The sequence below is a fragment of the Acipenser ruthenus genome, unplaced genomic scaffold (genome assembly GCF_902713425.1).
Source record: "Acipenser ruthenus unplaced genomic scaffold, fAciRut3.2 maternal haplotype, whole genome shotgun sequence".
NCBI lineage: Eukaryota > Metazoa > Chordata > Actinopteri > Acipenseriformes > Acipenseridae > Acipenser > Acipenser ruthenus.
Window position 1 is genome coordinate 51,194 of NW_026708372.1, and position 12,911 is coordinate 64,104.

Below are 12,911 nucleotides of genomic sequence, written 5' to 3' on the forward strand. Positions count from 1 at the left end.
GAGAGGTCTGGTAAAGCATAGGGAAGCATTGTAAAGCACAGAGAGGTCTGGTAAAGCATAGGGAAGCATTGTAAAGCACAGAGAGGTCTGGTAAAGCATAGGGAAGCATTGTAAAGCACAGAGAGGTCTGGTAAAGCATAGGGAAGCATTGTAAAGCACAGAGAGGTCTGGTAAAGCATAGGGAAGCATTGTAAAGCACAGAGAGGTCTGGTAAAGCATAGGGAAGCATTGTAAAGCACAGAGAGGTCTGGTAAAGCATTTGTTCCATGAAAATGGCTTTTATTGGGTTTGTGATGAAAAATAAAAAGGTATTTTCTATTGTGTAAATTTCATAAACTTTTGGGGGAAAACAAAACAATCTTATATTTAATAATATTTAATTACTTTTTAAAATGATTATATATATATATATATATATATATATATATATATATATATCACAAGAAAAAAAATACTTTTAAAATAATAGACACCTTTTTTTAAAACAAAAACGTTTTTTAATTCATTCAGAGAGTTAATAAATAAAGTGGAGGAGGATCTAGAACGATCACAAGGTTCCAAGCCCCTCCCACCACTCTCCATGGCCCCTCCCCCACCCCCCTGACCCCTCCCCCTCTGTCAAGGTTTCCTTGCTGTAGAGGTCGGGTGGAAAGTTTCAATCTTGTTTGATTTTGTGTTCGTGAGAAAGCGCACGTAGAGTGAGCTCCTTTGCCAAGTCCTGTCACGAGAGAAAAGGTCTGTTTATCACGTAGTGTTTCTATTATCACTGGAGTGACACTGAGATCGCTGGCCTCTGGAGCGGCCTAGTCATTATCTCTTATCACTCTCTCATACAGAGACACACACACTCTCTGAGAGAGATACACACTGAGACAGACAACACACTGAGACACACACACTGAGACACACACTGAGACAGACAAATTGAGACACACACACTCTCTGAGAGAGATACACACTGAGACAGACAACGCACTGAGACACACACACTGAGACACACACACTGAGACACACACACACACACTGAGACAGACACATTGAGACTGATACACACACACACTGAGACCCACACACAGACAAACTCACACTGACGTACTGTAGTGTCAAACTGAACAGGATTGTGGGGCTCTGTCCGTCTGTCTGTCTGTCTGTCTGTCTGCAGCTTTAATGACACTAAACTCTTTTCAGAATGTAGTAAACTAACACAGACCCCAAGAAGAAGGGATTCTATATTATACTGTAGCGTCAAACTGAACAGGATTGTGGGGCTCTGTCTGTCTGTCTGTCTGTGTGTCTGTCTGTCTGCAGCTTTAATGACACTAAACTCTTTTCAGAATGTAGTAAACTAACACAGACCCCAAGAAGAAGGGATTCTATATTATACTGTAGCGTCAAACCGAACAGGATTGTGGGGCTCTGTCTGTCTGTCTGTCTGTCTGCAGCTTTAATGACACTAAACTCTTTTCAGAATGTAGTAAACTAACACAGACCCCAAGAAGAAGGGATTCTATATTATACTGTAGCGTCAAACTGAACAGGATTGTGGGGCTCTGTCTGTCACGCACACTCAAAGCTGACCTTTCAAAGGACAGGCTGTCTATATTTATCTTGTTGTGTTGCTGTCCTCTCAGCCCCAGATTGCGATGGAGTGGACAGGCTTGGCTTTGTATCTGCTGTCCAGAGACTTCACTGCTGCTTAAAATAGCGAACAGAGCAGGCACAGATTCCACTGTAGCAATCCGGAGTGCCTCAGAGCTCCTCGCAGTCCAGAGAGCGAGAGACTCCGCCCACTTCTACTGCAAACCCCGCCCACCACGCCAAGCCACACCCCCACGCACACAAAACCGTCCCACCTCACTAAAACTCCACACATGCCCCTCCCACTGCAAGAAACAGGCAAACCACAACTCCTTTAAACACTAAACCACACCCCCCCACACACAAACCCCTCCCACTTCACTAAAACTCCACACATGCCCCTCCCACTATAAGAAACAAGCAAACCACACTCCCACACACAAACCCCTCCCACTTCACTAAAACTCCACACATGCCCCTCCCACTGTAAGAAACGAGCAAACCACACCCCCACACACAAACCCCTCCCACTTCACTAAAACTCCACACATGCCCCTCCCACTGTAACAAGCAAACCACACCCCCACACACAAAATCCTCCCACTTCACTAACTCCATACATGCTCCTCCCACTGTAAGAAACGAGCAAACCACACCCCCACACACAAACCCCTCCCACTTCACTAAAAATCCACACATGCCCCTCCCACTGTAACAAGCAAACCACACCCCCACACAAAATCCTCCCACTTCACTAAAACTCCACACATGCCCCTCCCACTGTAACAAACAAGCAAACCACACCCCCCACACAAACCCCTCCCACTTCACTAAAACTCCACACATGCCCCTCCCACAAACCACACTCCCTTCGAGACGTGTTCTGCCCCCTGCTGGCGGAGGGGATGCAGTGCAGGCGGTTTTCACACATTCCTCCATCTATCTGTTTGAAAGAGCGTCTCCCATCCTCATCAACATAGCGGAGGACTTTTATCAACACAAACAGAAAGCTTTATTTACATCCAACCTTTACAAAACACAGGGGAATTAAACATCGCTGCGTCCGAGGGAAGGGAGGGGGGAGGGGGTGGAGACTAATTGGGGGGGTCCTCGTTGGCGGAGGCGGGGGCGCCCTTCAGCAGGGTGTTTTGGAACAGGGCAGAGGCCCCGGGTACGAGACCAGCTGCTATCCTGAGCAGAGTGAGGAACCGGCGAGCCACAGAGAGCCTGTCTGAATCACTCTGAGAGAGAGAGAGAGAGAGAGAGAGAGAGAGATTGTGTTGTATACTGTACTGTGAGTCACAGAGAGCCTGTCTGAATCACTCTGAGAGAGAGAGATTGTGTTATATACTGTACTGTGAGTCACAGAGAGCCTGTCTGAATCACTCTGAGAGAGAGAGAGAGAGAGAGAGATTGTGTTATATACTGTACTGTGAGTCACAGAGAGCCTGTCTGAATCACTCTGAGAGAGAGAGAGAGAGATTGTGTTATATACTGTACTGTGAGTCACAGAGAGCCTGTCTGAATCACTGAGAGAGAGAGAGATTGTGTTATATACTGTACTGTGAGTCACAGAGAGCCTGTCTGAATCACTGAGAGAGAGAGAGATTGTATTATATACTGTACTGTGAGTCACAGAGAGCCTGTCTGAATCACTGAGAGAGAGAGAGAGAGAGATTGTGTTATATACTGTACTGTGAGTCACAGAGAGCCTGTCTGAATCACTCTGAGAGAGAGAGAGATTGTATTATATACTGTACTGTGAGTCACAGAGAGCCTGTCTGAATCACTCTGAGAGAGAGAGAGATTGTGTTATATACTGTACTGTGAGTCACAGAGAGCCTGTCTGAATCACTGAGAGAGAGAGAGAGATTGTATTATATACTGTACTGTGAGTCACAGAGAGCCTGTCTGAATCACTGAGAGAGAGAGAGATTGTGTTATATACTGTACTGTGAGCCACAGAGAGCCTGTCTGAATCACTCTGAGAGAGAGAGAGATTGTGTTATATACTGTACTGTGAGTCACAGAGAGCCTGTCTGAATCACTCTGAGAGAGAGAGAGATTGTGTTATATACTGTACTGTGAGTCACAGAGAGCCTGTCTGAATCACTCTGAGAGAGAGAGAGAGATTGTATTATATACTGTACTGTGAGTCACAGAGAGCCTGTCTGAATCACTGAGAGAGAGAGAGAGAGAGATTGTGTTATATACTGTACTGTGAGTCACAGAGAGCCTGTCTGAATCACTCTGAGAGAGAGAGATTGTGTTATATACTGTACTGTGAGTCACAGAGAGCCTGTCTGAATCACTCTGAGAGAGAGAGAGATTGTGTTATATACTGTACTGTGAGTCACAGAGAGCCTGTCTGAATCACTCTGAGAGAGAGAGAGAGATTGTATTATATACTGTACTGTGAGTCACAGAGAGCCTGTCTGAATCACTCTGAGAGAGAGAGAGATTGTGTTATATACTGTACTGTGAGTCACAGAGAGCCTGTCTGAATCACTGAGAGAGAGAGAGAGATTGTGTTATATACTGTACTGTGAGTCACAGAGAGCCTGTCTGAATCACTGAGAGAGAGAGAGATTGTGTTATATACTGTACTGTGAGTCACAGAGAGCCTGTCTGAATCACTGAGAGAGAGAGAGAGATTGTATTATATACTGTACTGTGAGTCACAGAGAGCCTGTCTGAATCACTCTGAGAGAGAGAGAGATTGTGTTATATACTGTACTGTGAGTCACAGAGAGCCTGTCTGAATCACTGAGAGAGAGAGAGATTGTGTTATATACTGTACTGTGAGTCACAGAGAGCCTGTCTGAATCACTGAGAGAGAGAGAGATTGTGTTATATACTGTACTGTGAGCCACAGAGAGCCTGTCTGAATCACTGAGAGAGAGAGAGAGAGAGATTGTGTTATATACTGTACTGTGAGTCACAGAGAGCCTGTCTGAATCACTGAGAGAGAGAGAGAGAGAGATTGTGTTATATACTGTACTGTGAGTCACAGACAGCCTGTCTGAATCACTGAGAGAGAGAGAGATTGTATTATATACTGTACTGTGAGTCACAGAGAGCCTGTCTGAATCACTGAGAGAGAGAGAGATTGTGTTATATACTGTACTGTGAGTCACAGAGAGCCTGTCTGAATCACTGAGAGAGAGAGAGATTGTGTTATATACTGTACTGTGAGTCACAGAGAGCCTGTCTGAATCACTGAGAGAGAGAGAGAGATTGTGTTATATACTGTACTGTGAGTCACAGAGAGCCTGTCTGAATCACTGAGAGAGAGAGAGAGATTGTATTATATACTGTACTGTGAGTCACAGAGAGCCTGTCTGAATCACTGAGAGAGAGAGAGATTGTGTTATATACTGTACTGTGAGTCACAGAGAGCCTGTCTGAATCACTGAGAGAGAGAGAGAGATTGTGTTATATACTGTACTGTGAGTCACAGAGAGCCTGTCTGAATCACTCTGAGAGAGAGAGAGATTGTGTTATATACTGTACTGTGAGTCACAGAGAGCCTGTCTGAATCACTGAGAGAGAGAGAGATTGTGTTATATACTGTACTGTGAGTCACAGAGAGCCTGTCTGAATCACTCTGAGAGAGAGAGAGATTGTGTTATATACTGTACTGTGAGTCACAGAGAGCCTGTCTGAATCACTCAGAGAGAGAGAGATTGTGTTATATACTGTACTGTGAGTCACAGAGAGCCTGTCTGAATCACTGAGAGAGAGAGAGATTGTGTTATATACTGTACTGTGAGTCACAGAGAGCCTGTCTGAATCACTCTGAGAGAGAGAGAGAGATTGTGTTATATACTGTACTGTGAGTCACAGAGAGCCTGTCTGAATCACTGAGAGAGAGAGAGATTGTATTATATACTGTACTGTGAGTCACAGAGAGCCTGTCTGAATCACTCTGAGAGAGAGAGAGATTGTGTTATATACTGTACTGTGAGTCACAGAGAGCCTGTCTGAATCACTCTGAGAGAGAGAGAGATTGTGTTATATACTGTACTGTGAGTCACAGAGAGCCTGTCTGAATCACTCTGAGAGAGAGAGAGATTGTGTTATATACTGTACTGTGAGTCACAGAGAGCCTGTCTGAATCACTCTGAGAGAGAGAGAGAGAGATTGTGTTATATACTGTACTGTGAGTCACAGAGAGCCTGTCTGAATCACTGAGAGAGAGAGATATTGTATTATATACTGTACTGTGAGTCACAGAGAGCCTGTCTGAATCACTGAGAGAGAGAGAGATTGTGTTATATACTGTACTGTGAGTCACAGAGAGCCTGTCTGAATCACTCTGAGAGAGAGAGATTGTGTTATATACTGTACTGTGAGTCACAGAGAGCCTGTCTGAATCACTGAGAGAGAGAGAGATTGTATTATATACTGTACTGTGAGTCACAGAGAGCCTGTCTGAATCACTGAGAGAGAGAGAGAGAGATTGTGTTATATACTGTACTGTGAGTCACAGAGAGCCTGTCTGAATCACTGAGAGAGAGAGAGATTGTGTTATATACTGTACTGTGAGTCACAGAGAGCCTGTCTGAATCACTCTGAGAGAGAGAGAGAGAGATTGTGTTATATACTGTACTGTGAGTCACAGAGAGCCTGTCTGAATCACTCTGAGAGAGAGAGAGATTGTATTATATACTGTACTGTGAGTCACAGAGAGCCTGTCTGAATCACTGAGAGAGAGAGAGAGATTGTATTATATACTGTACTGTGAGTCACAGAGAGCCTGTCTGAATCACTGAGAGAGAGAGAGATTGTGTTATATACTGTACTGTGAGTCACAGAGAGCCTGTCTGAATCACTGAGAGAGAGAGAGATTGTGTTATATACTGTACTGTGAGTCACAGAGAGCCTGTCTGAATCACTGAGAGAGAGAGATATTGTATTATATACTGTACTGTGAGTCACAGAGAGCCTGTCTGAATCACTGAGAGAGAGAGAGATTGTATTATATACTGTACTGTGAGTCACAGAGAGCCTGTCTGAATCACTCTGAGAGAGAGAGAGAGATTGTGTTATATACTGTACTGTGAGTCACAGAGAGCCTGTCTGAATCACTCTGAGAGAGAGAGAGATTGTATTATATACTGTACTGTGAGTCACAGAGAGCCTGTCTGAATCACTCTGAGAGAGAGAGAGATTGTGTTATATACTGTACTGTGAGTCACAGAGAGCCTGTCTGAATCACTGAGAGAGAGAGAGATTGTGTTATATACTGTACTGTGAGTCACAGAGAGCCTGTCTGAATCACTGAGAGAGAGAGAGATTGTATTATATACTGTACTGTGAGTCACAGAGAGCCTGTCTGAATCACTGAGAGAGAGAGAGAGAGAGATTGTGTTATATACTGTACTGTGAGTCACAGAGAGCCTGTCTGAATCACTGAGAGAGAGAGAGATTGTGTTATATACTGCACTGTGAGTCACAGACAGCCTGTCTGAATCACTCTGAGAGAGAGAGATTGTGTTATATACTGTACTGTGAGTCACAGAGAGCCTGTCTGAATCACTGAGAGAGAGAGAGATTGTATTATATACTGTACTGTGAGTCACAGAGAGCCTGTCTGAATCACTCTGAGAGAGAGAGAGATTGTGTTATATACTGTACTGTGAGTCACAGAGAGCCTGTCTGAATCACTGAGAGAGAGAGAGAGAGAGATTGTGTTATATACTGTACTGTGAGTCACAGAGAGCCTGTCTGAATCACTGAGAGAGAGAGAGATTGTGTTATATACTGCACTGTGAGTCACAGACAGCCTGTCTGAATCACTCTGAGAGAGAGAGATTGTGTTATATACTGTACTGTGAGTCACAGAGAGCCTGTCTGAATCACTGAGAGAGAGAGAGATTGTGTTATATACTGTACTGTGAGTCACAGAGAGCCTGTCTGAATCACTGAGAGAGAGAGAGATTGTATTATATACTGTACTGTGAGTCACAGAGAGCCTGTCTGAATCACTGAGAGAGAGAGAGAGATTGTGTTATATACTGTACTGTGAGTCACAGAGAGCCTGTCTGAATCACTGAGAGAGAGAGAGAGATTGTGTTATATACTGTACTGTGAGCCACAGAGAGCCTGTCTGAATCACTGAGAGAGAGAGAGATTGTGTTATATACTGTACTGTGAGTCACAGAGAGCCTGTCTGAATCACTCTGAGAGAGAGAGAGATTGTATTATATACTGTACTGTGAGTCACAGAGAGCCTGTCTGAATCACTCTGAGAGAGAGAGAGATTGTGTTATATACTGTACTGTGAGTCACAGAGAGCCTGTCTGAATCACTGAGAGAGAGAGAGAGATTGTGTTATATACTGTACTGTGAGTCACAGAGAGCCTGTCTGAATCACTGAGAGAGAGAGAGATTGTGTTATATACTGTACTGTGAGTCACAGAGAGCCTGTCTGAATCACTGAGAGAGAGAGAGAGATTGTATTATATACTGTACTGTGAGTCACAGAGAGCCTGTCTGAATCACTCTGAGAGAGAGAGAGAGAGAGAGAGAGAGAGAGAGAGAGAGAGAGATTGTATTATATACTGTACTGTGAGCCACAGAGAGCCTGTCTGAATCACTGAGAGAGAGAGAGATTGTGTTATATACTGTACTGTGAGTCACAGAGAGCCTGTCTGAATCACTGAGAGAGAGAGAGATTGTGTTATATACTGCACTGTGAGTCACAGACAGCCTGTCTGAATCACTCTGAGAGAGAGAGATTGTGTTATATACTGTACTGTGAGTCACAGAGAGCCTGTCTGAATCACTCTGAGAGAGAGAGAGATTGTGTTATATACTGTACTGTGAGTCACAGAGAGCCTGTCTGAATCACTCTGAGAGAGAGAGAGATTGTGTTATATACTGTACTGTGAGTCACAGAGAGCCTGTCTGAATCACTGAGAGAGAGAGAGATTGTGTTATATACTGTACTGTGAGTCACAGAGAGCCTGTCTGAATCACTGAGAGAGAGAGAGATTGTGTTATATACTGTACTGTGAGTCACAGAGAGCCTGTCTGAATCACTCTGAGAGAGAGAGAGATTGTGTTATATACTGTACTGTGAGTCACAGAGAGCCTGTCTGAATCACTGAGAGAGAGAGAGATTGTGTTATATACTGTACTGTGAGTCACAGAGAGCCTGTCTGAATCACTGAGAGAGAGAGAGATTGTGTTATATACTGTACTGTGAGTCACAGAGAGCCTGTCTGAATCACTGAGAGAGAGAGATTGTATTATATACTGTACTGTGAGTCACAGAGAGCCTGTCTGAATCACTCTGAGAGAGAGAGAGATTGTGTTATATACTGTACTGTGAGTCACAGAGAGCCTGTCTGAATCACTGAGAGAGAGAGAGATTGTGTTATATACTGTACTGTGAGTCACAGAGAGCCTGTCTGAATCACTCTGAGAGAGAGAGAGATTGTGTTATATACTGTACTGTGAGTCACAGAGAGCCTGTCTGAATCACTGAGAGAGAGAGAGATTGTGTTATATACTGTACTGTGAGTCACAGAGAGCCTGTCTGAATCACTGAGAGAGAGAGAGATTGTATTATATACTGTACTGTGAGTCACAGAGAGCCTGTCTGAATCACTGAGAGAGAGAGAGATTGTGTTATATACTGTACTGTGAGTCACAGAGAGCCTGTCTGAATCACTCTGAGAGAGAGAGAGATTGTATTATATACTGTACTGTGAGTCACAGAGAGCCTGTCTGAATCACTGAGAGAGAGAGAGATTGTGTTATATACTGTACTGTGAGTCACAGAGAGCCTGTCTGAATCACTGAGAGAGAGAGAGAGAGAGATTGTGTTATATACTGTACTGTGAGTCACAGAGAGCCTGTCTGAATCACTGAGAGAGAGAGAGATTGTGTTATATACTGTACTGTGAGTCACAGAGAGCCTGTCTGAATCACTGAGAGAGAGAGAGATTGTGTTATATACTGTACTGTGAGTCACAGAGAGCCTGTCTGAATCACTCTGAGAGAGAGAGAGATTGTGTTATATACTGTACTGTGAGTCACAGAGAGCCTGTCTGAATCACTGAGAGAGAGAGAGATTGTATTATATACTGTACTGTGAGTCACAGACAGCCTGTCTGAATCACTGAGAGAGAGAGAGAGAGAGATTGTATTATATATGATATATTATTTCAGAATGATAGGCACACTATTTTAGATTCACTTGCTTAGGAAAGCAATAACGCAGTCCAAGAACACGCTTAAATTATCAGGACTTCATAGAAATCGGGATGGAAACTACAGCTCCCAGCATGCCTCGGCATGAGCCGCGTCAGCAAGGGCTGATGGGAGTTGTAGTTTTTTGTTATATATATTGTAAAAGGTTCACCCTCGCTCGGGTTCGTTGCCCCTTTAAAAATAGACCCAACACGACAGAAATGGGTTTTAAGCGCGGGTGCGCTATTTTTAATAAACACAAAAAATCAAAACAAAACACACAAAATAAACACCTAGCTCGGTACGAGCACTAACTAACACACAGGAACACCCTGGCTAACACGGGACAGCTACACTGTTTCCCCGTCCTTACAAAACACACTGGTTTTATACAGCACTTACTTTTTAGCTCATGACTGCCAGGAAGCAGAGCACACCTTTCTGCCTCCTTCTCCACAGCAGCCTTGAGCAGACTAGCTGCCTCTCTTAAATACCCTGCACCTGGTTTTAATTTAACAATAGCTACCAGGTGCAGGGGATAATTAATAATAAAACAATTAACAAATCAATTAAACAATAAACCAAAACAATTAAACTAAACCAATGTGCATTCCACACATGTTTTCCACTCATGGAGGCTTTAACCCCCTCCCTGCTGTGTTACACTTCCCCCCCCTTGTCTTTTCAAGACACCGGCCACTCGACGGCCACCTCCCTCCACCCTTAAATGACCACCCACCCTCAAGTCCAGCAATGTCAATTGTCGCCCTCTTCCACGGGCGGGCTTGAGGGTGGGTTGGTCCCTCCGGCGTTTCCAGGGATGGACCTAGGACCGACGAGGAGGGACCCAGACGGCTTGTCCAGGGCGACCACAGCGCAGGCCGGTGACCGGGAGCCAGGACTGGCAGGCAGAGGCGCGTGGCTGTGGACCGGCGCAGCGACGTCTTGAATCTCAGGGGGAGCGGAGCAGTAGGTAGGCGGAATGGAGCAATCAGCAGGGGGAGCGCCAGCGACGTCTGCCTTTTGCGCAGTGACGTCTTCATCCTGCGCAGCGACGTCTGGGATTCCAGGGGGAGTGAAGCAAGGGACCAGGCAGGCGACTGTGCCTGGCTGTACTGCGACCTGGGAGCCAGGTCAAGCGGAGGGAGGTCTGGGCATTCCGGCCTGGTGTCCACGCTGCCGGGACAAGGGACCTCCCTCGGCAACGCCGGACTGGCTTGCAGGGGAGGCGGCACATCCTCCCCCTTGACTTCCACCGGTGACTCTGGCAACAGTGGCTCCTCCCCTCTGGGCTCTGAAAGCGGCGGCTCCTCCCCTCTGGGCTCTGGAAGCGGCGGCTCCTCCCCTCTGGGCTCTGGAAGCGGCGGCTCCTCCCCTCTGGGCTCTGGAAGCGGCGGCTCCTCCCCTCTGGGCTCTGGAAGCGGCGGCTCCTCCCCTCTGGGCTCTGGAAGCGGCGGCTCCTCCCCTCTGGGCTCTGGAAGCGGCGGCTCCTCCCCTCTGGGCTCTGGAAGCGGCGGCTCCTCCCCTCTGGGCTCTGGAAGCGGCGGCTCCTCCCCTCTGGGCTCTGGAAGCGACGGCATCTCCCCTCTGGGCTCTGGAAGCGTCGGCTCCTCCCCTCTGGGCTCTGGAGACTGCGGAGCTACGCTAGCCTGCTCCCATTCCAGGAGTAACCGCTCCAATTCGGTTGGCTCCCGCTCCTGTCTCTTCTGCGGTGCCAACCCCATCTCTCTCTCCCATCTCTCCAGCTGCTCCTTCTGAGCAGCGGCCTTTCTATTAATCTGCTCGATCAGGTACCATAAATCCATCTTTCTGGGTCGTAGGGGCGCCCACACTTTCTGACACCAAATGTAAAAGGTTCACCCTCGCTCGGGTTCGTTGCCCCTTTAAAAATAGACCCAACACGACAGAAATGGGTTTTAAGCGCGGGTGCGCTATTTTTAATAAACACAAAAAATCAAAACAAAACACACAAAATAAACACCTAGCTCGGTACGAGCACTAACTAACACACAGGAACACCCTGGCTAACACGGGACAGCTACACTGTTTCCCCGTCCTTACAAAACACACTGGTTTTATACAGCACTTACTTTTTAGCTCATGACTGCCAGGAAGCAGAGCACACCTTTCTGCCTCCTTCTCCACAGCAGCCTTGAGCAGACTAGCTGCCTCTCTTAAATACCCTGCACCTGGTTTTAATTTAACAATAGCTACCAGGTGCAGGGGATAATTAATAATAAAACAATTAACAAATCAATTAAACAATAAACCAAAACAATTAAACTAAACCAATGTGCATTCCACACATGTTTTCCACTCATGGAGGCTTTAACCCCCTCCCTGCTGTGTTACAATATATATATATATATATAGGGGGAGATGCAGTAGTTAACTCGAGATTGGTTTGAATAGTGAAGAGGGGAGTTACCTCAAGATCTGCAAACAGGACTGGACTGTGAGAGGAAGCAGAGAGCTTTCTGAGAGAGGGGAGCAGATCAGAGGAGAGATGAGAGGAGCGAGCTGAGAGGAGGAGAGGAGGAGGGGAGAGGAGGAGGAGGGGGAGGGGAGAGAGGAGGGGAGAGAAGAGAGGAGAAAGGGGGAGGAGAGGAGAGGAGAAAGGGGGAAGAGAGGAGGGGGAGAGAGGAGAAAGGGGGAAGAGAGGAGGGAGAGAGGAGAGAGGAAAAAGAGGAGAGAGAGAAGGGGAGAGGGAAGGGGGGAGGAGTGGAGAGAAGAGAAATGAGGGGAAGAGAGGAGGGGGAGAGGGAAGAGAAGAGAGGAGAAAGAGAGGAGAAAGAGGAAAGGGAGAGGAGAGGAGAGAGGGAGGAGAGACAAGAGAGACAATATTAACAAACAAGGTGTAAGATTTAATTTAATGTCTGTGTCTGTCTGTCTGTCTGTCTGTCCCCCCCCCCTCCCCCCCCCCCCTGACTGGAACCTCTAGAAGGTGACAGGCCAGTCTAGTGCATTAACATGAACCCGCTAGCGCCCCCTAGAGTTATACTACTACTACTACTATTATTATTATTATTATTACTATTATTATTATTAAGGATACAGTTTTATAAGTTGTTTTTTGTTTATTATTTGAATGCAGAACTCACCACCCGTAGATAAAAAGTAGACCTTTCCCA

The 12,911-nt window shown here is 45.9% G+C and overlaps 1 protein-coding gene across 1 annotated transcript; it reads right to left on the reverse strand.

Moving 5' to 3' along the window:
• Nucleotides 1-2,566: 2,566 nt before the first annotated feature.
• Nucleotides 2,567-12,911, reverse strand: LOC131732013 (centromere protein M-like; the record flags this gene model as incomplete). The annotated part of the gene is given in 3 exon segments (XM_059021019.1): nucleotides 2,567-2,819; nucleotides 12,209-12,300; nucleotides 12,882-12,911. Coding segments are annotated over 3 exon segments (269 nt in total), but the record flags the coding sequence as incomplete, so codon positions are not given.